Here is a 26,577-nt window from a genome sequence, read left to right as displayed (position 1 = left end):
CGTGACGTGAGTGCCAAGTCAACGCACTCTCTGTTTTTGCCCAGGGTACCTTAAGATGGAAGCAACCATGACTTTTTATCTCGCTAGAGAATGTGAGTGCTGAGTAGGACATGGAGTCGTTTGGCACCCACGTTCTTTAGTGTAGGCTAGTCCGACTAGTGAATTCTAGGTTCGAAGCGAATTCAAAGCGAATAGTAATTTTGGTCGAATAATTTCATATTGAATTCGAATAGTATGTATGACATATAAAAAAAATGGGAATATTTATCATAACCTAACTAACCTACACAATATTCTTTAAAAATTAAAATCAGGCCTCTATGCGAATGCCATTAATACATATTTTTTTCGTTCTAAGGAAGTCGAAACAACCCTCAGTAGTTGCGCGATCTGAGTTTCGGTAGGATGCGAGTGATAGCCTGTAATATACGTAACATTTTAAAACTTATTACACTTAGAGCACATAAACCATGATAAGGAGCATTTAAGCTTAATAAAATGATAAATTGATTTGAGGGTAACACATTAGTTTTATGGCGGTGAGTTCACCACCATAAAATTTTTATAATCAGTCCATACGAGAGGACAAATATTTATTGCACGCTGCAATTGCATTCTCTCTTCTCGTACCAACGAGTGAATTAAAAGCTAAGCAAAGAGGGATGGCACGGGGAAAGGAAAAACGTCACCCGCACCTCGTGACTGAGCACTTTTTTCTCTTTTATTTTTTCTTCGAATATGCGGCCTTTCAGTGTGATCGCGCACATATGCGCGGACAAGTGGCGGCCTCCCGCGGCGGCCCCAGTACCGACCGAACGCCGTGCTCAAGCCGACCAATGCTGTGACAAGTGATTTGTGAGCTTGTAGTGACATTAGTCCAGAGAAAAGCGATTTTTAGTTGACAACTGAAAGTTTGTTGTTAATTGAAGGCCACCTGCTGCGCTAAAATATCCCGTGTTCTCGGTAGCCTCGTCTACCGAGCGGCAGCGTTTTCTGACCATGCTCAATAAGTGTGGCAAGGACCCTTTAAATTTGAAGGGGGCTTCGCAGCAGAGCGGGTTTCCCTGGATAGGTGCTTTCACGGTTTAGCACCCCTGAACTGCAGTAAAACCACCTTTGCACGCAACTACATGAAGATTAATATACATTTATTCGTTCATTGCGAATACTTCAAAATTTTCAATAATTTAAATTCTAATTGAAGTGGATTCGAATACTATACCATTCGTTTGAATATTCGAACAAGCCTACATTAGTGATATCGCTACTTTTTTCTGTTTGTGAGTGGCACCAAGGGAAAACACAAAGGAACGTGAGGGGAACTGGTGCTAATCTGATTTCACCGTTTGAGCTCACGTGGCATCTCAACCAGCTGGGGGCCCTAAGACGTCAATAAAAACTATGTATATATACAATGAATTGTGCTTTCCGATAGTTGTTGTCTGCATTTGCGATAATGCAGCTTCACTTCACTTACTCATACACAAGATGGTTCTTTAAGAACTAAACTATTCTATTGGGCTGTAGTTTTGTTTCAAAGTATCCAATTTTAATGGGGCTAGCGGGAAAACTTTCAGAAAGAATGAAAAATCAATCACCAATTGGGTTTTTCATGTGCAATGCAGGAATAACAGAAAAACACACGTAGTGTTGACTTTTGCATATAAAGCATTCAAAACTTCGATTGCCATGTGGCACAGAAAAAAAATATTGACTAATGAAGGTTTGTAAAGTTGTAATATCCTACCCTAAAGCAGATGCTGAAACAACCACCCAAAATGTCAAATTGTTCCGATTTCGACTGTGTGGAGACCCTCATGTAGGGAGTACTGCAAAATGCCATGGTTCTAGTTATTTCAAATTTACTCTTTTTGTTTCTTCTTTGACTTCACACGTCAATAAACAAATGGGCTACTGAATTTTGATCTTTTATGAATCTTTTGCCACAAACAGTTTTAGGGGGGATGCAGGTCGAAAAACGTGAGTTTTCTTCAATATTACCGATTTTTTATTTTAGCCTGTTTTGATAAAACTGGTACCTCTACTGTTCAAAAAAAAAAAAAGCATGTCAGGACTTGACTGGAAATGCTTTAAAGTATTGTGTAAAGAGCGCAAGGTGCTTGTTAAAAGGCCGAAAGTGTGCAGTCTTCGAGCACCTTGCTGCCGATAATACGCCGCCACTCCCCATTGTCGATCGAATCAGGCGAAGAGGCGAGCCTCACTGTTCAAATAACGACAGTTTCCCTCGCTGATGAGGCGCAAGGAATGATAAGAAGCGAGCTTTTGCACGTTTTTCAAACGCCGCGACTGGCTTATCATGTGGTACGGATCGGGGACCGCCATTGGTCGCTGCGTGCCTGCATGTGCTGTGAAGCCTACTTGCGGGGTCCATGTCTTGATGAGCAGTGCAGCTGAACAATGCTTTTCTCATGTATTTATCTCCATTATGAATGAAAAAAGCCATTGCTTGCACATAAAAGCCGTTGCGGCGGCACGCTCTGTAGGAGTATGCTATGAGCAGCGGGTCCGATTTGTGGCAGTGGTTGGCTTGCAAAAGCCAATGCATCAAAAGTCATGCACAACCATCAGCCGGAAAGTTCGTGATGCGGCAATGAATGACGTCAGCGCCAAGCTTGCGAGGTCGGAGCAACTTAGAGGGGACGACATTGCCATTATGTATGACAGTATGTGGCACAAATGTGGCCGCAAAATGACACTGGCATTGTTGTGTCCCTCGACACAGGACTTAGTTTAGATTTCGCAATCCTGTTGAACTTTTTCCTAGCTTGCAAACAGCACAAGGCTCTGCCAAATAGAGTGGAAGAAGTTTGGCAAGAGTTTCGTGGCCCTGTCTGCGAGCGAAATGTCTATGAGGAGTCGACTCGGAAAAGCCGAGAGGGACAAACTCATGGTGCTGGCATATTTTAGTGGCAGTGGCCACTACAAGAAGAATTGTTCCTTTTGGTGTGCAAATTTCATTGCATTTGATGACACCTCTGATAAATAAAAACTAAATTTTAAATTTAAAACTCGTATGTTTCAAAAGACAAATTTCGCCATTTTTTCCAATGTGCCCCCTTTTTTCGGGCACTTCTAGTGCTCGGGCGCTTCTAGTGCATGAAACTTTGCCCAAATTTTTTTCAAAGCATGACAAATACAATTATCTAGTTTAAATTTTACTAGTTTAAATTTATTTTATTATATAATGAAAAATTATATGTAAACCTTTACTAGGAGTTAGTATAAGGTAACCATTAGCGGCATGTTGTGTGTAGCGCAATCAATGTGGCTAATGCAGAGCGCAGAGCCAGTTCCCGACCCGTCAACAAACGAAGCTGATCGGTTCTGCGAAGGCGAACGCTAGAGACCTGTGCACGGGAAATAAAGGAGACTCCTTCGTTCACACGGTTCACAAGCGGCGCCGTCAAGGTCACCCCGCTTGGGACTAGAAGGGGAAGGCTTACTCGGAAGAGCGTATGGCAAGAAGCAGGCCAGGCGCCGCCGTCTGAGTTTAAGTCATTGTTGGCATGCACATGTATTGGAGAATGTCGCGGGGATGCAACCACTGGGCTGACCATGGTTTAGGCACGAAGACAAGCTTATCCTCCCCCACTATATGTCGTTACCCAGTTTTGTTAGGATGACGGGGCGCCTCGCTGTCGCATGCACACCTGGTAACCACACAGAGCCAAACGATGTACTCACCACTCTTAAGGAGGCTTCTACGAAGCAACATTTAATGAGAGAGCTGACAATGCTCGAGCGTGAGAATGGCTACCGAAGGAGGTCGGCCTGGTATGGGAGAGAGTGTGACACGGGGAGAACTTATCCCCTCTCGTGTTGTTTATCGTTATGTGATTTTTACCCACGCAGTGCTTGTTGTGAAAGTGTTTTTGCGATTGGTTGTGGCAATGTGAGCCCACACGTGTGATTGGCTTGTGTGGAGACTGTTTCTTCAACTGAGGGTTGTAAAGAGGATGTTTGAATCTGAAACGGGAGAGCGGAGGTTCGGGCTTCGACGCGGGCAGACGCCTGAGGCTGCAATAAAGCGTCTCTTCACCGAACTACGGCTCTTCCTTCGCGCTGTTACCGTGCACTCGAGTCATCTAGGGGACCCATTCCGAACCTCAAACATCTTCCCTTCTTAGCTAGTGTAGACGCTAGTCGAGGAGAAGGAAATTAACTCCAGGGTAGGTGAAATATGGACTTTTTTACGTCTATTATTTTTCATGCCAATAACATATTTTGTATGTGCTTCCTAATTGGTTATTTGCATTCCACACTTTATTTGAAACATTACGAACTATGAATGGTAAAAAATTATGGAAGTTTAGCGATGAAACGAGGTGGCGCAAAAGAGTTAAGGTTTTCACTTTGTCATGTCGCAGAGCTGAAAGATATGCAACTTGCAAGAAAACTAATTATATATTTGAAATCAGCATACTAAGTTCTATAAACAGCTCAAGTTTCATAGTTCTGGGGTGAATATTAAAAAAAAAGTGTAGCAACTCCCCTCGAAATCAGATGGTTTGTAACAAAGCTACAGTTCCACGAAATAGTCCAGTTGAAAAAAAAAATCCCTCTATATCACAGCAATGCAAGCCAAGCAGAAAATGGGACTATCAGAAATGCAGTGGGAGTACTACGCACGCCGGACGTCCACCACAACGGCCCGCAGGGAGCACACGCACAACAGACTGACCCGATATCAGAACAAGCGTGGCTGGGCTCCCGTGGATGTCGACGAACCGTCGCATGCACTGCTTGAGCTTGTCGTCAGCGGCGTTCTTGCTCACGGCATTGATGTGCACGACGGTCACCTGGGCCAGATTGAGTTCATGCACAACCTCGGGAAGTTCCTTGCGGATGTCACAGACACACAAGAACTCGGCCTCCGCGTGGCCCTGGAAGAAGAGGTCCCTGATGCGGCCGACCAGGGCGGTGGCCGACTTGCCCCGCGGCACCTGGCAGTTCTCGATGTCCCAGAACACGCCGATGGGCACCTTGCCGTAGGGGACCTCTGAAAAAGCCGTTTTGCCGTGCAGCGAAGTTTAGAGGGGACATTGTTCTTAAAAAAAAAATTCTTCATTATTTTGATGAAACTTGGTGAATTTACGTACATTTGGTTGATTTCAAACATGCAATTATTTTTAAATATAGTAAGTAGTTTTTAAAATGCAAAATATTTCATGTGCCTTTTAGAAAGCAATTTTTTTTCTCAGCTGAGAGTTTGAGAGTAAATCAGCATATCAATGTAATCTGCAACCAAAACTGTGTGCACTGCAACAAAAATCGATGTTCTAAACCCACTTGAGCAAAAAGTCATGCTGTGTTGAATATTTTCGAGTGAGTCAGTTTCAAGCTGGGATTTCCTGCAAGAGTGTTCAATATGCAACTTTTCTACTAATGGGTTCAGAATATCCATTTTTGTTGCACTGCACACAGCTCAGATTCCAGATCATTATGAAATGCTAATTTACTTTGTATCTCGTAGTTAAGAAAAAAAAAAGAGGTCACTTCCCAAAAGGCACACGAAATATTTTGTATTTTGCATCCGCAAAGCAACACGTGAATCACACAGGCTCTCTTGTTGATGCTTTTGCTAACGATGATGATTAAATATGTTGAGCGAAAGGTGTGGGGCTCTAAAGCATTCACTTGATGCGTAATTAACAGGTTTTGATGCCTCCTGCATTTGTATGCTTCAGCCGTGCAATATTACATGTAACCAAGGGACCTTGCAACACGTTTGCAGCATGTTCAGAAAACGTTGCCAATAGGTAGTCGAGGCACCTGAGATTTTTATTATGGTGATTGCAGGAAAAAATAGAGATTAACTTCATTTGCAGTATTATGCCAATAACACTTCACATCCAGTGAAGGATCACTTACGCTTTAAAATGACGAAGCAACGTTAAATACCAAAGGATACATGTGAGCAAAAAAATGCAAGATGAATCATAAAACGTGTTAACACTAGCACTGTGTACTGTATGTTTTTATGTCCAGTTCATAGCGCCGTACTGCAATACGCTCATGAACCAATTAGGCCCAATAAAAACCCTATTCATGCACATCAAACAACTTTTGACAGTGCCCCCCCCCCCCCCCACAAAAAAAAAAACAAGCGGTAAGTTTACAAGTTCGCTATATGTGAATCTAACTAGGCATTAACGATTCTTCACCACCGTAGCTAGGGCACTACGACTTTACGTCTGTTAACTGAACACTTATCTAACTTATGACTGAACAGTATGTAAACACACAACAATCAGACGATGCAATTAGAACCGCAATAGCTACAGTACTTAATGTTTTCCCACGTTCGAAATAACTTTTTCCCTGTGTTTTTTTTTTTTTCGTTAGGAGCAAAGCATACGCAAATACGTTCTAGTATCTGCGCGAAATGCCGATATGAACATATTATAGGGTTGACCTTGCGATACCTACGGCCACATAGCCTGGTCACACTTAGAATCTAGACATACGCATAAAAGAAATCGGATGACACTACCTTTCTTGCTGTCTTGGGTCTCCATACTTCATCAAGTTGAGACAGCAAGCGAAGCTGGAAAGAGATAAAAAGAAAGCCTCTTGAGTTTATGACGTACGCGTTAAAGCCAGTTTGAAACTAGAGTACAGCCAAAATATACTAATGAATCGCTGGATGATCATTCGTGCTTGGAGAACCAGCGGAGCGCCCTAACGCGTCTTCGTTGCGATAAAAAGGTCGCGGTTACCGTTGTTTTGGACCAATCACAGACGTTTTCGAGCACAGGTAAGGTGGGTTTCGCACACTGCGGCGATTAGTTCGGTGTAACATCGAGGTAGCTAACGCAAAAGCTTTGACTCGTACGTAAAACAAGGAAGTAATACTAGAACAACCTCAAAATAGCTACCCTACGGAACGTCAACACTAAAACGACAAAGGCGTTGGTACCACGTCACAAGCTCGGCAGCAAAAGCGAGGCATTCGACGTAAGAGTTTTCAGCAACGGAACGATCTAAGCAAAGCCGAAAAAGCAGAAATACAAGGACAATAAAACGCCAGATCATACGTATACCTGTCCTAACAGCCTCTTTTTAAATGAGCAATCGATGCAGCATTCTTCTGCTGGGGGTTATCGCTTCCGAAAAGTGTCGTAAACAAACTTACCGAGAGACAAAGGACGGTGCGATTGCAGTGACAAGCACGCACAAGCGTTGAAATACTTTCGCGCAACCAATTGACAACCAGCGCTATTGATAAAATATTGGAGGACGAATTCCTTCCAGGAAACTTGCTAGCTCCACCAAGTCCGCACGGCATCCATCTTGTCACAGACTGCGCAGTCTGCGCTTTGTGCCGATACCGATGCTATGACGTGATTAACTTTTATTGCGTAGTTCGCCAATTCACGCACCAACTACTAAATAACATATATATTTAACATATAAAGGCAACTTATTTCAAAACAATTATTACAATAGACACGAAACTCAACACTGTGTTGCGAGTGCATTCATCAATAAGATACGCGGAAAATTCAAAACACCAGTGCGCGGACACACGAACAAGAAGACGACACGTACACTACGCTGTTTTGAAACATAATTTTACTGCTTCAGCCATTTCATGCACTTAAATACGGGGGGATACAACCCACAGTAAAGGGTAAAGAACAGAGAATTCGTTGGCCCATTGGGTACAATGTCGCATGCGAGTACCATTAGCCCTGAGCTTTCTGAAAACAAAAACAAAAATGTCACAATTTTCTCTCGCTCCGTCTAAAAGCGATAACACCCACGTGTGACGTGCGTGCTGAGTCGACGCGTCCTCTGTTTTCCCTCTTTCTTCTTTGTTGCACGGTAGCAGCAATAAAACTTTACATAGTGTGCAATGACGTCACCGTGGCCGTCATGTCTAGGTACCCTAGTATGCAATGACGTCACCATGGCCGCCATGTCAAAGTACCAGCTGGTTTGGACACCACGCGGACTCGTACGCGCGCAGCTAGAGACTGGCGCATCAAATTAATAATGCCGGTGCCCCTCGCGTCCCTTACATTCTGCGGGAAATACAATAGAACTCCGGGACCAAAGACTGCATTTCGTACCCAGTGCCGAGAACCTGGGTACCCAGCGTTGAGAACCTGGGTACCCAGCGCCGAGAACCTGTCTGTGACACAAATTGAATATGTATAGTTTCGTCATGGGTGCCTTTCAACGCACACTAAACGCCACAATAAACACTGCACATTTTGCAGACGATGCCGCTGCTCCTCGCACAGGCCGCCACGTGTGTTTACTTCTCCAAGATAAACAGCCAGCCAGCGCGTCAAGTTTTTCGGCACGCAGTTTACCACACACCCAGATGTCTTCTGACACATACCACAGCTAACCTTGCCCCAGTAAGATTACCTCAATCTTGAAAAAAAAAGGAAAAAAAAGCTTGCCCCAAGCACCATGCCACTGTACCACGCCGAAGCACCGGCGAGGTGTTTTACCGACCACCGCCTTCCCCGTGCGCCGATGACGTCACGCTGTAACGTCCCTCGGGAAAGGTGCTGGCAGGGCGTCGCCGAAGTTACGGAATGGTGGCCCGAATCAAGGCCGATGCTCCGCGGGCCCCAACTGCTTCCCCACAACTCAAGAAACTTAATTTAAACGAACGACCGGCAAGACCATGCTGCTGGACTACGACCCGTTCGCGTTGGCAGCATTTCAGCAAAGGATTATCTTATGCGCAATGAAATGCATTCTGCCGAAAAGCTCTGCAACAACAAAATTAGTGCCACTGACATGGACATGCGAACATCGGCACTCGCGCGGTCTAAAAAAGTGCTGAACAAATTTGGAGCTATGCTTCAGAAAGCGAGAAATGATACTGATGCTAAATAGTGTAAAAAATAACACGGCCACAAAACGTCCACTGAAAAGACAAAGGTTTGTTCCTTGTGTACAAGGAACGAGCCATTGTCCCTTAATTGTGAGCATAAACGTGTGCGCGGGAGACACAGGAAGGGGGGAAGGGTGGCCACAAAAGAACGCGAGGGCCAAACTACTCTGTATCCTCCTCTGCAGTGGCACTTTACAATAAGATAAAAATTCATGTTTGCCGCCATCTTAGTGCCCCCAGCGCCGGGAACCTGTCTGTGACGTCACGTAAAAAAATGGCAGCATATCCACGGAGTGAATGATGAAGAGTGGGGCGGAGAATTCGTCCGTCCATTCGTTCTTGCTTCCGTCCGTCCATGCGTCCGTCAGTGTGACCGTCCATGCGTCCATCAGCCCGTCCGTGCGTGCGTCTGTTCGTGCGTCCGTCCCAGCGTTCGTCCAGGCAGCCGCCCCTGCGTCCGTTCATGCGTCCATCCATGCATCTGTCTGTGTTTCCGTTCGTCCATCTATTCAACACTCCAAGTACCACCATCTCGCATCTTTTCATCATATATTCCCCATATAGAAGCACCGCCATCCAGCGGACATTCCAAGGACTAAACGAGAGGTGGCACACGCACACTTTCTTATACGGCTTGCGCTTCGGGTCCACTTCCCACCTTTAACCACCTCAAGTTCATGGTATATACTAGTTCACTGTATGGCACTACGGCCGAACACTCGCTAAACCTTTCGAAAACCAAGGAGGTTACGCCCAGCGAGTATGACGTAGCAAACTTTTTCAGTCAGATAGTGCTCAATGTACATGCCAATGGCTGCTAATGGGGAATGAGAGGAGGGGAATTCGGCTTTTACTTTCTTACGGCTTGCGCTTCGTATCTACTTCCCATTTTTAACCACCTCAAGTTCATTCATGGTATATACAAGTTCATTGTATTCATGGCACTGCGGCTCAACGCTCGCTAAACCTTTCCAAAGCTAAGGAGGTTACACCCAGCGAGTATAACGTAGCAACCCTTTCTTGTCAGATAGATGTACATGCCTCTGGTTGCTAATGGTGATCGCAGCCTGCGCGTGTTCCGAAGCGCTAAACCTTCTAACCTCCCCGGCCGTTGGTCTGAGTACTATAGCATAAACAAGGAATATAACGACGCTGTTAGCAACGCAAAAACAACATTTTTTTTAGTTCCACACTGCCTGCTCTTCTTTAGACTAATCCCCGCAAATTTTGGAGCATAATGAGAGGTGAATATCGATCTAATATTCAATTAACATGTTCTGACCTGGTTGTACCACCTGACCAATGCTGCACGGTTCTAAATAATGCTTTTTCTTCAGTGTTTCAAACAACAGCCCCTTCATTATATCCCCATGTACCCCATGCCGATTTTCCGCCCATGGAACCTATTTTCCTTGACTGGGTGGGCTTAACTAGGCTAATTCAGGGTTTAAAAATGTCTTCTTCTGCAGGCCCCGATGAAATTTGCTCTAAAATGTTGAAATTAACAAAAGTGTATTCATCCATTGTCCTTGCAAAGCTTTTTCATCAGTCATTACAGTGTTCATCGCTACCAGCTGATTGGAATTCCGGAAAGGTGGTTCCCGTCTATAAGTCGGGTAACCCGCATCTTCCAGAAAACTATCGACCAATATCTCTCACAAGCATTTCGTGTAAGCTACTCGAACATATTATTTTCTCTAATTTAATGGACTTCTTTGAAACAAATTCCTTTTTTCATCCTTCCCAACACGGCTTCAGGAGGACATTTTCATGCGAAACCCAACTAGTATCTTTCACTAACGATCTCTTTGCCATCTGACGAAGGTTACGACACTCATTGCATTTTCCTTGATTTTCATAAGGCGTTAGATACCGTTTCTCATGAACTTCTCCTCGTTAAAATAAATCAATTGAACCTTGACCCTAATGTGCTTAGCTGGATTAAGTCCTTTCTCTCTAACAGGTCGCAATATGTCACTGCTAACAACTGTTCTTCCGATACCTCTGCCGTAACATCAGGGGTGCCGCAGGGCTCTCTGTTAGGTCCATTATTATTTTTGATTTATATAAACGACCTTCCTAACTGTGTTAAGTTTTCAACCATTAAATTATTTGCTGATGCTTGTGTGCTGTATTCCAAAATCACTAACCCAACTGATTCTATCAGACTTCAGAATGACCTAGATAACGTGTCTCTTTGGTGTCGTGACTGGCGGATGAAACTTAATTCAACAAAATGTAAAAGCATGCGTGTATCTCGAAAAACTTCAGCTTCTAACACTTGCATGTATTTTCTTAATGGTGCTCCCTTATCATCAGTGCACTCGTATAAATATCTTGGGCGCAACATTACTAACAATCTATCCTGGCAGAAACACGTCGAATACGTCACTAATAATGCTAACCGCATGCTCGGATATTTGCGACGAAACTTTTCTTCCGTACCCACGTCAGTGAAACTAAACCTTTACAAAACGTTAGTACGCTCTAAACTGGAATACGCATGCGCCATCTGGGATCCCGGTCAAGTAACCCTAACTCTCACTCTAGAAGCCGTTCAAAACCGTGCAGCCCGTTTCATTTTGTGCAATTATTCCCGTCATGCCAGCGTCACAGCCCTGAAAAAAACTCTGAATCTAACCGACTTATCGTTCCGTCGAAAATGCTCTCGCCTTTCTCTTTTTCATAAAATTTATCATTACAATCCATCTTTAAAAGAGAGCCTTCTCTCTTCCCCCTCTTACATTTCACCTCGTTTCGAACATTGGTTTGAAGTAGGTGTGCCATTTTGTCGAACAAACCACTACAGTGATTCCTTCATTCCCAGAACAAGCAAAGACTGGAACTGCCTTTTCGCTGCCACTGCATCCCTCATCGACCCTGCAAACTTCAAACTCTCCATTTTGCAGCAATTGTAACATTTCGCTTACTTTTTGTTGTATAACCCCCCCCCCCCCTCCTTTCTGTAAAGCCTTCGGGCATGGAAAGTATTCAAATAAATAAATAAATAAATAAATAAATAAACTAAAAGCCGAATGCTCCTGTCTCTCATTCTCCATTAGCAGCCATTAACATGTACATTGAGCACTATTTTTATTGTTCAACAACGCACAGAAAAAGTCTCTCACCGGCACCACCTTGGAGGACAAAATGTTATACTTGTTACATACTACGGGGGATGAACGGGTGCCGCTATAAGAAGCTTCGCTCCTAAAACTGTATAGAAGTATTCTTTGTGTCAGTATGTATGCATGTGTTTGCCCCGTTACTGCTATATTCACGGGAGTGGTAACACCGTTCAAGTATATTGTCGCATTTTTGCTGTCGCCTCCATTATTATATTTTGTAGCGGTAGAAAAATTAATAATAATAATAATAATAATAATAATAATAATAATAATAATAATAATAATAATAATAATAATAATAATAATAACAATAATAATTTTCCCACCACTACAAATTATAATAATGGAGGGGTGAGAAAAAATGCGAAAATACACTGGAACGGAGTTCCCACTCCCGTGAAGGTAGCAGCAACGGGGCAAATACATACATAAGTAATCACGCAAAAAATATTTTTATACTGCTCTCACGTGACGTTACATACAGGTTTTCACAAAGGGTGCTCTAAGATGGCGGAAACCATGACTTTTTATTTTATAAGAAAGCGCCACTGCAGAGAAGGGCACAGAGCAGTGTGGCCCTCGCGTTCTTTTGTACTCTCTATGCTTTCTTCTTTTCGTGAGCCACGCCGAGAGAGAACACAAGAGAATGTGATTGGAACCGGCACTAATCTGATTTCTCCGTTTGAGCTCACGCAGCATCCCAACCAGCTCGGGGCCCTAAGATGGCGGCCGTGGGGACGTCAATACAAACTGTATACAATGGCAGTCATATGTATTTCAACGACCGCGACATAGGCAAGAAGGATTTTAAAAAAACGAAAGAAAAAAGACCCATACGCAGAAACTGGAAGAAAACAAAAACATGCATACGCATAAGTACCTTAATATATACGCACACAGGCACGCGAGCATGTAGTTACACGCAAAAATATCAATACATAATCACGCACATATAAATTCAGTCATTTAGAGAAAAAAATAGAAGGAACTGCCAACTGCGGTAGAACATTGCATACATTGAAATAATAAGAATAAATAATATAAAGAAATAACACCAAAAAATATTCTTGGTGGCCTCCACGTAGGATTGCCACCTTTTCTCGAACAAACACACACACAAATATCCAGCCCTTCGACAAGGAGTGGGGGGAGTGAAAATTAACTACCAGGAGATAAATGATCGGAGATAAACAGGAGATAAACTACTAGGAGATAAACAAGAGACGCCATGTCATGTTGATCGTACGCAGTGTCATTTAATGTAACACTACTTTCCTTGAGCCAAATAAGCCTGATGTAAAAACAAATACGGCCAACTGAGCTGACCTACCAGTCTAATCGCTGGCATATAAATACCCGTATTTGCTGCTCTGAAAAAATAAGGAAAAAACCGGTCATGGCGGAGGATACGGACCGGCAACCAGCCCACTGCCTAAAAAACCGGCCTAGGCGGTCTAAAACTAGACAGGTGGCAACCCTATCTACCACATTCTATCACATTCTATCCCACATTCTATCAGTACACAATGCAGCGTCGTGCACACTGTACCGCGCACAACCTACGACAGAGTCGATAAAGCACCACACCAAAGATCACCTGCGCCACCATGGACCACAGATATGGCGGCGGACGCCGCTAGTGCGTCAAGCGTATGACAACATAAGAATGAAAAAAAAATTGCCCGCAGCTTCCCTCGGGGGAACACTGAGGAGGATGCGGAGCGTAACTCACGCTAGCCGAGGGAACTCGACCGGCAATCAACGACTGCTTGCACGTAGCACACACGACGTAGTCGGCATAGTCGGTGCCCTTTCCAAACGTATCGCAAAGAACCGACAACGCTTTGGAGTTGTTCTGAATGTTGCCGATCCGAGTTAAGTTGTTATCGAACCAAAGACGATCACACACCTTGCAGGTGTGGCCGAAGCTTCGGTCGAGGAAGTCGCGCTTGAAGCGAGCGTTGGGCGTGGCATACTGCTTGGCGCGCCACGCCGCTACCTCGGCGCGCTTGCGCTCGCGGGCAGCATCGGGATCGGCCTCTCGTCGCCGACGCTTGCACTCGGCTTCCCGTTTTCGAAAGTCCGGGTCCTCTTGTCGACGCTTACGTTTCAAAGCGGCCGAATCCGGTGCTGCTGCTCGACGCTGACGTCTCTCAGCGGCTTCACGCTCTCTAAGTTGAGCATCTTCCGCTCGACGCCGACGTTTACGTTCGGCGTCGCGAGCTCTTCTCCGCGCTGCCTTGTCTTCGGACGACGACTTGGTTGCGGTTCCGCCAACACTTTGGCCGGCGCTGGTCGAAGGGACGTCGATCATTGCGACCTCGGACGTCGACGCGCCGTACAAACCAACCGACGAGCGGCAACTGAGCGAGCGAGCACCGACCTTGAGTATATATACAGCGCGATGGCGCATGCACTGTCAGCTGTCGAATGTTCGAGAAGGGGGAGAAGCGCAACGGCGCATGCGCGCGCGTCAGCTGCCGATGTTCTCGAAGCGCGACGGCGCATGCGCGCGCGTCAGCTGCCGATGTTCTCGAAGCGTGACGGCGCATGCGCGCTACATTATACAGCTAGCGAATGTTCGTGAAGAGGAGAAGCGCACGCGGTGTGTAGAGGAGGAAGGGTGCACAGATGATGGAGGAGTGAAGCGCGCGCGGTGTGTAGAGGAGGAAGGGATGCACAGATGGTGGAAGAAGGAGGAGGAAGCTTGCGGACGGTGCCGCACTACAAGCCTCGAGTATTAGATGCTCCGCATCTAAAAAAAAGTACCGATTAAGGATAACGACGGTCAGAGACGTACGAAAAACCACGGCATATTAACAGTGCTGGCCGCCGGAAATTTTCACCTCCTGGACTTGTATGAAGAGCACCGAAATGTATATACGGTAAATAAAAGTATTTTCGCCTCCCTTCGAAAACACATCGCCGGGATTCAATCTCGCGACTTGTGAGTCAGCCGTCGAGAGCTGCACAACCGCTAGACGAACGTCGTGGGTTACTGGTAAAGGAGATGTTAAACAACCTACGTAAAGTCCCTATATTTTCTCTGAAATCTGGGGACTGCAGACCTACGTATTCTAAATCGAAGCAATGTTTTATAGCATCTTCGGGAAGTGTGCCCCTGAGCAGTTGCGGGGCAGTTTAGAATTTCCCCAAAACCAAGAAGGGGCAGAACGCCCCGGTTCTGTGGAGGGGCAAATGGAAATCCAGCCGTTGCGCGTCGTCTGCTACGCGCGCGGCACGCAACGAATGCTGGGATTGCACGGCGTCGCTCCGTCGATTTTTTCGGAGCACCTCGGAGCAGCAGCAGCAGCAGCAACAACAACAACAACAACAACAACAACAACAACAACAACAACAACAACAACAACAACAACAACAACAACAACAAAGTGCCCCAACAGGGTGCGTCCTGGTTACCGAAGATGGTTGATGTGCACCGGTGCGCTTTTCCAAAGATGCCATTAGACTGGACTAGTTGGTAAACGATGCTCAACAGCGCACGAGCGAACAACCGACGAAGAGAGGAACAGCGCTTGTCTCTATCGGTTCTCCGTTCTTGCACAGTTTGTTGCAAATCGAAATCGATCGAAACGTTTGTATACTCACGAAGTATATGTGGGGCGTCGTTGAGCAAGACCTCTCTGTTGCACTTCTGGACTGCGGTCGACTATCTTCCGCTGGCTGTGGCTGTCACCTCTGTTTAGACTGTCCTATACCGCTATAGGCTAAATGAGTGACGTGCTAGGAAACGAGCTGTCCTGTGACTATACAACCAATAGGCAACGGCTAACAGCGACTGACGTCACGAATGAGTCACGCCGTTTCAACACCTACTGAGCTCTGAGTCATTCTTTTTTTTTCTGAGTGATAAGGAGGCATGGAAAAGGTTCACTTGTGAAGACACCAATCTCAGGCTGGGTACCATTCTCTCCTGTAAAATGTTTCCCCCTTAGGGAAAAAAAGGTGTTCGGTATGGCCGCTGAGGCCTCCAGTACCGAGTTTCCTAAAATCAACTATAGGGGACCGTCTGGCGCTCGATCAAATGTCGGGGAATTGATCCCGACCTTGCTGGCCGCTTATCGATGGAGACGAAATAATTGAGGCGCACGCGCTCTGCACCAGAACGTTGAAATTTCCGGAGCCTTACATTGCGGCGTCCCTATCGTTGTTCAGGAACGTTAAACTGCAGCTATTATTATATTGTTGTCTTATGTGTCTTGCATTACTCAATGCTTTATTTTTATCTCCATCCGTATCCCTTTCTTGCTTTTCTTTCGCTCTCTCTCACTCTTTTTAGCTTCAGATTTTCATCTCCCACATCTATCTCTCTACGTTTTCTCTCTTTCCTTTTTTCTTTATCTTTTTTTCTCTTTCAGTTTTTAGTTGTTGTTTCTAGGCATTTTCGCCCCTGTTTCGAATATCTTTCTCTCTCTGGCTGTTTATTTCTGCGTCTCCCCATGTTTATCTCTACTTCCACCCTTTCTCTCTTCCTTTTTTTATTTATTTTCTATCTCTCTCACTCTACGCGTGTTGATTTGCAAATCCGTAGTTACTGCATTCCACGCTGGACTAATCGGTGCCGTGCACAGCGTGCGCTGGGCGCACGTGCACGAGGGGCGAAGGCGACGATGAACAAGCGACTAGAAAAGTGTGTGTTGTAGTCTTCTTATTTACCAGCTCCTAACGTCGAAACTAAAAGCACGTTCTCAAGTTTATTTCTAGAGTATGGAAAAACTCCCCCTAGTTTTTTTTTTCAGACAAAAGAAACGTGCGTAAAGTACAAGGGAATCTCTTACAATTTCTGTGTAGCTCAAACAATTTTTATTTGAATATATTTTGCCAAACAAGAGAAGAAAACTGTAGAAAATGAGCGGGCCATTTTTTACAGCTCTTCTTGCCTGATGTCATTAAGGTCCTGTGTTTGTAAACAGTGAAAGGCAAGTCGTAGCTGTGGGTACGCCGTTGGAGGCTGTTCATGACGATGATAGCTCTCTTTAGACCCGCATAATACCATCATTATAATCAGCCTAACTACGCCCACTGCGGGGCAAAGGCCTCTCCCGTGATTCGCCAATCAACCCGGTCTTGTGCTTTCCGTGCGAAATTGAAAGAAAAAAAAAATTGCATTGGCTCACCTAACTTTCTGTCTCCCCTTCGTTCGTTTGCCTTCTCTGGGAATCCAGTCAGTTACCCTTCATGACCAGCAGTTATCCCGCCTACGTGCAACGTGCCTGGCCTATGTCCATTTATTCTCCTTGATTTCAACTATGATATCCTTAAACCCGGCTTCTTCCCTGACCCACTCTGTTTTCTTCTTGTCTCTTATGGTTACACCTATAATTTTCCCTTCCATTGCTCACTGCGTCGTCCTCAAAGTTAAGCGGGATCCTCTTTGCAAGTCTCCAGGTTCTTCCTCCATAAACGTAAATACTGGCAAGATGCAGCTGTTATATACCTTCTTCTTGAGGGTTAGTGGTATAGATTACCATTTATGATATGAATATGCTTGCCTAATGTGATCCACCCCATCCTTATTTTTGTTGGTCATTTCACTCTCATGGTTTGGCTCTGCGGGTACTACCCGTCCCAAGTAGACATACACCTGTAGGCATATATAGCCCCGAATACTTCACCACCAAACCTCAGCAGCCAAGCGATAACTACGTATGGTCAATTTCATGATGACTGGTAGCGAAACACAAGCTTTATATTGGTATCGAAGCGATCGCAAGGCGCGCGAGTGAAAAAAAGAAAGAAAAGAACTCAGCCGCCCGCGTTTTCTAGCGGGGAGAACTCGAGCAAATGCGTCCCAGAGTGTGTGTGTGTGTGTGGTGGGGGCGCATTGCATGAATGTTGCGTAATTGGGTATAGTTTGGGAATGCCTAATTGTTATTTCGTCTTTGTTACTCTTATTAATTGAATGAAGCCTAATTGTTATTTCTTCTTTATTACTCTTGTTGATTGAATGAAGGAAAAGTGCTGTCTTCAACTAGTGGTGGGACGCTGATGTTGGGTTGTGCCCTACTACTGTTTTAAGTTAACTTGCTTTCATCGCATCTATACTCGAGTCAGGTGAAGCGTCAATCGAAAGCCAATTAAAGACGCTCGTGACTGAAATCGAAACGCGCGATCCAATGCCTACATATATGGATGGCTTATCATTCAACTGGGCTTTACTGAACTCGAGGAGGCTTTTTTTTTAAACCTCCTTGACCGAACTCACCAAGTTTCGGCGTCCTTTGGACAAATGCCGAGGGAGGAATAGGTATAATTTAATGCCACGTGAAAATATGCCACTCGGACAGCTTTTCGTATGTCCTCCAAGCTGCCCGTATTTCTTTTAATGGCCACACGATAATAGTTTTGGTGCTTACCAAGCACGGTGACGCGTAGGAGGAGGTCGACCCCCTCTCCACCCATTGGCTCCGGTCCGTGGTGACGTCATTCACCAAACGCCTGTCTACGCACCTCACCTGAATGCACCCACTATCCCCAAGATAAGAATATTGGTTGCTTTACTTTGGAAAGCGTAAAGTACGCAAGTGAGCAGAAAAAAAGTATAATCAAAGTACTAGCGATTCTGGACTGGTCACATCCTCCAAAACAAAGGTTACTTGAACTGAGACGCGAAAAGTATCATCAGCAAAAGGTGATTTTTTTTCATAAAATTAGGTATTAGTGGATAGTCAACTAGATAAGCGCTCGCGTTTTGCTCTATGTTTGTATGTAGCTCGTGTGTCATCATCATTAACATCATCATCATCATGAGCCTGACTACGCCCACTGCGGGACAAAGGCCTCTCCCATGTTCCGCCAGTCAACCCGGTCCAACTTGTGTGTAGCTATATGCAAACTCATATATATGCACAGTGGCTTTGCAACTCCTGTCTTTGGCTAAAAGAGCGTCCTCCCCCCCCCCCCCCCCCGCCTCTCCTTGTGCAATAATTTAAATCTGCACATTTGACAGAAATAAGAACACTCCAACCAGAACTTTAGCCCATTTCCTCCTATAGCGCCGCTGTGGCGACGTATGAAATTCTGCCCACCCTCTTAACAAAAGTTCGCAACAGCTTTTTGCGGGTGGGGTGGTTTGAGCTGAAGTGGAATTTGTGTCCTTTGTGAGTAGGTTTCCAAAACAAAACAAAAAACACAAAAACGAGAAGGAAAGGCTCATTCGTTGCCTTCGCAACAGTATACATCCAGAAACGGGACTGCCGAATAGTTCTTGCTTTCTGCCGTGAACTGTTTGTCAGGCTCTCCACAGAGTTCAGAGTTGCTCGGAGGAATTCGAGCAGCCCGGTAGTGCTGCCCGCGATTTCCGACGCCAGCGTAGTTCTCACCGACTGGTTCGCCCTCCGCGACCTCCTGACGCCGTGAAGCTCTCGCCGTGTGGTGTCCCATCCTCGGACTTCTTCGGCCGGCTCTCGACTTTCCTACCTCCTTCTTCTTCTGTCGCTTGCCTGCCCTATTTCTTCATCTATTTATATCCTTCCTATGTTCTTTTATATCCCCCCTCCTCCCATTCCCCACAAGACGCTGAGCCGTGCTCCCGCAAGGGCTGCAGAAAATAGTGCCTTCTTCTTTTCCCAATCAACCACGCATTCATTCACAAAGTTCAGGTGGGCGAGCAGCTTGTCGACCTCGCCACATTCTAGCAACACAGAAGCAGTCGTCCACATAGCGAACAAATATCTCGGCCTTGGGGTCGAAACACAGACAGCACCCACCTTTGAATGTCCTCCTCCATCACGAGGGCTGCCAGTGTGGCCAATACTGCGGCCGCCATGGCAGTCCCAGTAGTCTGCTTGTACAAGGCATTGTTGAATAAGTGGGTGCTGGAGAGATAGGATTCTTATCTGATCAAACAAGTGCTACAGAGGGAGAGCCAACGAATGCGCACGCGTAGAAAAGTGGCATGCCAAGAGATGAAATATATATATATATATATATATATATATATATATATATATATATATATATATATATATATATATATATATATATATATATATATATATATATATATATATATGTGTGTGTGTGTGATGTAGCCTTGGTCTTCTGTGCAGTACCAACCAGACATCTCAAGTACACTGTTACCATTTAGCTCGTCATCGGGTGACAAAGAGGGAAGGGGTGGATGGGGGGGGGGAGATGACTAATCGTTATTGGTAGTAGGGGAGGAGTGAACGAAGATAATGGAAAGGTGAGCCAACCTGCTCGAACAAATGAGTGCTGATTGTTAAATACAGATATCGCCCAAATAAAAGTACTGCGCAGTTTTAACACGTAGAAGATAAATGGCACTGATACGAGATAAGCTCTAATCAGCTGGGGTTCTCTATCTGCCTAATGATGAAACCATGCTAAGAAAAATTTTAAGATTTTGATTCAAGTGTGCACTCACGAAATCAAGCGGAAAAAAAATGCCTAGCCACCTCCTGTCTTCATGAGTAAAAAAAAAAAAAAAAAAAGGAGAAACAGTGGATGCCCGACTTTCACATACGGGCAACAGGAAATTACTTTGCAGTAAAACGCTTTTGTTGCGCTGAAGGGCACTTTTAAGAAAAAAAAAACACGTTTACCAGCAGGTGGCTTTTTCGTGACACATTGGCTACTTTTGGACCCCGTTTGGGAAGAGTTTTCAGGTTGGTGCCATGGCTACGTTGACGCATTGACTAGCTGTGTCTCCGTATTCTGTGAAGATCAGACAGCAAGCAAGTCTAAAGAATAAGAACTATTTGCGAGCTTCTCTGTTGTGCCAGTTTTTTTTTTTTTTTTTTTTTGCACATGTTCTGACACCACTAGTGGGGCAATCTGTACCCAGGCACGCAAAGGAACGAGCGTCCCTCAGGCTGAGGAAACGGGGCGACGGTCGCATGTAAGAAAACGCGAAGCTATACATGCAGCATAGTGCTAACGGCAGATTCTAAGATTGAAACACAGCGTGTCGATATGATATCCACAACAAACTGAACCTGGCCAGTTTTTTCTTTGGAGCTTGTTTGGGGGCTAGTTGAAACATACTCGAGGTAAAGGCACTAAACAGGCGAATCGTATCTAACAACTCCGTTTAATGAAACGAAAAGATAAAAAAAGCATGGGAGGGCGTAAGAGGCGACACACAAAGGGGAGGGTGGTGTAGGCATACCACACATGATCCTTGGGGGCCCTAACCATGCAGTAAAACACGTTCATTTGTGAAGTTCAATCATTAAACTTACTCTGCTTCTTATCTGTATGAAAGATGGCAGTAGTTCCCTGAATATATATATATATTATTCTTAACATTGCAGCGCTGCCTTTACCTAGAGTATGTTTCAACTAGCCCCCAAACAAGCTCCGAAGAAAAAACTGGCCAGGTTCAGCTTGTTGTGGATATCATATCGACACGCTGTGTTTCAATCTTAGAATCTGCCGTTAGCACTATGCTGCATGTATAGCTTCGCGTTTTCTTACATGCGACCGTCGCCCCGTTTCCTCAGCCTGAGGGACGCTCGTTCCTTTGCGTGCCTGGGTACAGATTGCTCCACTAGTGGTGTCAGAACATGTGCAAAAAAAAAAAAACTGGCACAACAGAGAAGCTCGCAAATAATTCTTATTCTTTAGACTTGCTTGCTGTCTGATCTTCACAGAATACGGAGAAACAGCCAGTCAATGCGTCAACGTAGCCATGGCACCAACCTGAAAACTCTTCCCAAACGGGGTCCAAAAGTAGCAAATGTGGCGCGAAAAAGCCACCTGCTGGTAAACGTGTTTTCTTTTTCTTAAAAGTGCCCTTTAGCGCAACAAAAGCGTTTTACTGCAAAGTAATTCACTGTTGCCCGTATGTGAAGGTCGGGCATCCACTGTTTCTCCTTTTTTTTTACTCATGAAGAAAGGAGGTGGCTAGGCATTTTTTTCCGCTTGATTTCGTGAGTGCACACTTGAATCAAAATCTTAAAATTTTTCTTAGCACGGTTTCATCACAAGGCAGATAGAGAACACCAGCTGATTGGAGCTTGTCTCGTGTATCAGTGCCGTTTATCTGCGACGCGTTACAACTGCGCAGTACTTTGATTTAAGTGATATCTGTATTTAAGATTCGGTACACATTAGTGCGAGCAAGTTGGTTCTCGTTTTCATTATCTTCGTTCACTCCTCCCCTACTCCCGATAACGATTAGTAATTGCCCTAAATGGGTAGCAGATATGCGTCTTTGTAATCCTCACCACCCATTTCCCCCTTTTTGTCGCCAGATGCCGAGCTGAATGGTAACAGTGTGGTTGACAGGTCTGGTGGGTGCTGCACAGTAGGCGAAGTAGACAACATCGCTGAAGATAGAGCTATCTATATTTCCTCTTCGCATTCCGTCTTTGGCGTTGTTTTATTATTCCCCTGCCTAGATAAATGAGCCGCTCTGTCTCGAAACAAATGAACCAGAACTCGCACTCCACGGGGAACAACGTCATGACCCTGATTTTCTGCAGTCGCGAATCCTCCTCTGAACTTTGGTAAGTGACATGCATAACACGCCAAAATATTCTCTGAAGGCTTCACGAAAGCACCCGTAGCGAAGCATGGCTTTTTGACACCGCACCCTCCCAATGAAGAGGAAAGGCACCCCTTGCACTTCGAAGAAGCTGATGCACCGCCGGTGCAGCGTATCGGTTTAGCAAGAGGCATCCCTCGGCGCCACCATTCTCGCCTTATTAGTAATTAAGGAGAGTTGACGCTGTGCGTGTGTGCCCTTTATACGCAGTTGAAAGACAATCTCGTAGGTGTGTCACAGATGACCTAGACTGCCGACCATTTTCGGAAAAGAAACTTCTGCGTGCTTGGGAACGTGTGGATCACGCTCAACGCAGTTTAAAGGGCCTGCTTGCATTTCTAAGCAAGACAGGTTTAGATTCCCGTCTTTCGAGAATCTGATAATGTAGATACTTTTGTGCGTGTACTGCACCGAACGAGACACTGTGTGCAGTGACTCATTGTGCTTTACCACAATCACCCCTCACCATACCCTCCACTCTCTTTCTCTTTTCCGCTTACCCCGTGCAGAGTAGCAGGCCGGAAACCAGCTTTCAAGTCCGACCTCTCCTTCTTCTTCTCATTAAACACCTTCTTCTTCTTTTTGACGCTTGGACTAGTTCGTGCCTAGACATACATACTGGCAAATTCCTTCAGCGCGCGAACCTGAAAAAAAAAAAAAATTGACAGGGATAGCACTGTCTACTCTGTCCTTTTTTGCTTATGTTTTGGCGCTGTAAACTCCTGCTTCACCTCCCCTCTCCCCCCCCCCCCAAAAAAAAGAAAAAAAAGAAAAAAAAAGAAAAAAAGAGAGCCAGCTGTGAGGTCTGCCTTTGTATTCCCGTGGCACATTCCTGAACTGAGGTTTTTCTTCCTTCATGGCCCTCGTTAACTCGCCAGGCACATACCAGCACTGGGATGTGCTCCTTCTTGTCTCTGTGTCGTCACTTTGTTCTCGCGCTATAACTTTCGTCATGCCATACGAACTAGCCCAAGATGCCACACTTCGGGCTACAGGAAATAGGTTCCTACTTCCTCTTCTAACCACAACCACCACCGCTCTCTATCTGCAGGTGACACATTCTTGCTGGCCCTTGCCCCCTTACCACTACTCGGGACTGTCACCGTCTCTAACCTATCCCCCCCCCCTCCCCTCATTGAGAACACTCCGGAATGTAAGGAGAAACAATAGTGCCCCGTGCACCTGCGGTGTCGCCTCCCGTACGCCATGCAGATCCTCTCACCATCATCGCCTCACATCCTCTACAGGTGCGACAAAGTGGACTCAACCAGCACCCAATTCTCAAAAAAAAAAAAAGAGGAGGGGGAGGTCATTTTAATTGTCAACCACATCATCAACTGGACAGTCACTTCTGAGGACCAGGTGAGTTCTTCATTGTGAACCTCCAGTGCTGCAGGATTGGTGGAATTCCGGGCACCACGTGGATAGATGGAAAGGGTCAAACCCAGCATTGTACTTTGATCCCGCTTTCCGAAGAGGATGGACTCCTGTTTGCTGGGATTCGCTCGCAGGATTTCAAGCTGGACGGTTGTGCCCTCGCGATCTCCGACTTCAGCGTAGCTCCCGCCGACTGGTTCGCCCTCCGCGGTCTCCTGATGCCGTGTAGCTCTCGCATTGTGGCACCCCGCCCTTGGACTGCTTCGACCGGATCCCCACTTTCCTATCTCCTTCTTTTTCCTCTCGTTGGCTGTCTTCTTCTGCTTCTACTTTCCTTCTATTCTTTTTATCCCTCCTTCCCCCCACCCCTATAAGGCACTGCGCCGTGTCGCCTGAAGGCAGACAGAAATTAGGTGCCTTTTTCCTCTTCATTGTAACCACTACCACCACCACTCCTGTTTGCTGAACGACGTGAATACTTGTACATCAGGGATTCTCCACGCACGACACTTCCTCGGAGTTCTACCGGCTAGGCTACCGAAGTCGCAGTAGTGACTGGCGGTTGATGGGACACCGGCATCGGCTTCATCGAAGTGGTGAATATTACATGTTTGTTGTTCTTTTCGCCAGGCTCATAGCGTGAATGACCGTAGTGTATAGAAGGGTTATTTCGGTAATTGAGTTTGCCGATAAACAACTGTGCGGCTGGAGCTCCAACAAGTCCACTCGTTTTACCAAATATGTCGTGTTCGCTCGCACGAGCTTACATACAGCGGGAGCGCAGCAGACGGAGAGACGGGGATTCGGGTGGCGGCGTCCATTTCCTTTCCAGGCCGCTCGGATGGTGGTTAACATCAGTAAAAAAAAGGAGTGATCTTTCCACCTCGATAACGTGTCGCGCTCTGTTTCTCCAAGAGAATGTTTGAAGTCATTTGAAGCCGTGAGTGAAGTGAAACAACTTTATTGACGATCCGGCATAAAGGGGGAAGGGGTAGGGGGATTAAAGCGAGACACTAGCGTGCTCGGACGTCCCGGAGCAGCAACCTACTCGCGTCAAACCCGTGGGGGCGCCGCTTTCGGCCACCGTCAAAGTGCATACGAATGAACAGCTCGGAATGCGGTGTGACCATGAGTGTAATGTGCGCCGGATGTCGACATGTGCTCGCGAACCCTACGTGTGGCTCGTTAGTCTTATTTCGTGTCAGGGCATGTTCTCTACACACGTGGGCGTATGTGCTCAGTGACTTCAAGCAAGACGACATTTACTTCTACGATGCATGAAGATTGCGGTTTTAGGCTAACACTGAAGTTCGCGAATGTGCAGTCGCTGTGCAGGTTCACTTCAAAGCGTGACGCCAAGTCGTTCTCGGTGGAACTATGATATGTGTGGGTGTTTCTTCAAAAGGGTAATAGAAGTGATTTTCTGTTATCGATGTTTTTGAATGATGGCACAGAAAACGACGTGTTTTCCTGTGTAATGGTCGGCGGCAAGTGTCGCGTCTTGTCCCCGCAAACTCTCTTCGTGGCTTCATCAGTCTCGTTTAGTGTCACAGTTGTGTTCGCTAGGTACGGCTTTGAATGTGTTTTAGTTGCTTCACGCAGGACGTCATTCACTTCATCACTACTGCACCTTGCGTGTTCTCGCTTAACTTTTGCATTCTACTGAAGATGAAATTGGTGTTCAGGTTCCCTTCAGAGCTCTCAATGGCGTCCTTTGACTGATCCTTGAAGCATACCTTGCTGGCGTACCTTATTGCTGTTCGGCTTATCTATATATCATATGTAATAGGAGTGGTGTGTGTACGGTTATTGGAAGCTGTGCGCGAAGTACTAATGCCTTCGTTTGGAACGCCAGATAGGTAGATATGTGGGGTTTAACGTCCCAAAACCACCATATGATTATAAGAGACGCCGTAGTGGAAGGCTCCGGAAATTCCGACCACATGGGGTTCTTTAACGTGCACCCAAATCTGAGCACACGAGCCTACATTTCCACCTCCATCGGAAATGCAGCCGGGATTCGATCCCGTGACCTGCAGGTCAGCAGCCGATTACTTAAGGCGGCGGTCTCACTCCGGCGGCACGAACACATCGTTTTTGTCACTTTTCCAACTGACGTGGCGGCTGTTCTTCTTGTCTTATATAGTTGGTTTATGTGTCACTGAAAAGCTTAATTTTTGTACATTTTAAGCATATCTATTAAAAATAAGTAAGCTTTTAGCATTTGGGTAGGGAGAGCCAAGAATAAGCGCTGGTTACATGGTTTGGTCTGACTGTGTGTCAGCAGTGACCATTTTCTGAAAAATCTGCTGCAGTTACAGCACTGTTCTTTGCGCAGAACATTTAAAACATATTTATCTATTTCCTCAACGTAGCAAATTATTCTAGCGCCTTTACTGTATTGCTGATTAGCTTTTGAAAAGAGCCAAATTTAGTAAATGTCGATGCGGACTATCCGGCACCTATTCGCTAGAGAAAATTCATTTTCCGGGTGTATATAGAGGATGGCATTTTCCGTTTGAGTGCTCAATTTTATTTATGTACGCCCGCTCGCTTTTTAATTATATTGATCTAAATTGGGCAATATTCTCATTAGATAGACCTACCGTGGCCCATTTTTGCGGAGAACTACTGAAGTTCGTTAGCTGAATTTTCGCGTG

General features: G+C 45.5%; 1 protein-coding gene across 1 annotated transcript in view; it reads right to left on the bottom strand.

Moving 5' to 3' along the window:
- Window positions 1-7,302, bottom strand: part of Marf1 (meiosis regulator and mRNA stability factor 1-like protein) — a 56,786-nt gene extending 49,484 nt beyond the window's left edge. Inside the window, exons 1-3 of the mRNA XM_037430431.2 lie at window positions 7,157-7,302; window positions 6,515-6,568; window positions 4,703-5,020 (exon numbers count right to left, since the gene is read on the bottom strand). Of these exons, the coding sequence (XP_037286328.2) occupies window positions 4,703-5,020; window positions 6,515-6,539 (343 nt within the window). The 5' untranslated portion in view covers window positions 6,540-6,568; window positions 7,157-7,302. The remainder of the gene's footprint in view (window positions 1-4,702; window positions 5,021-6,514; window positions 6,569-7,156) is intronic.
- Between the last annotated feature and the right edge of the window lie 19,275 nt (window positions 7,303-26,577).

This window comes from Rhipicephalus microplus, chromosome 7 (assembly GCF_043290135.1).
Source record: "Rhipicephalus microplus isolate Deutch F79 chromosome 7, USDA_Rmic, whole genome shotgun sequence".
NCBI classification, from domain to species: Eukaryota; Metazoa; Arthropoda; class Arachnida; order Ixodida; family Ixodidae; genus Rhipicephalus; species Rhipicephalus microplus.
The sequence above is the reverse complement of the archived record's forward strand: the minus strand, read 5'-3'. Positions and strand labels throughout refer to the sequence as shown.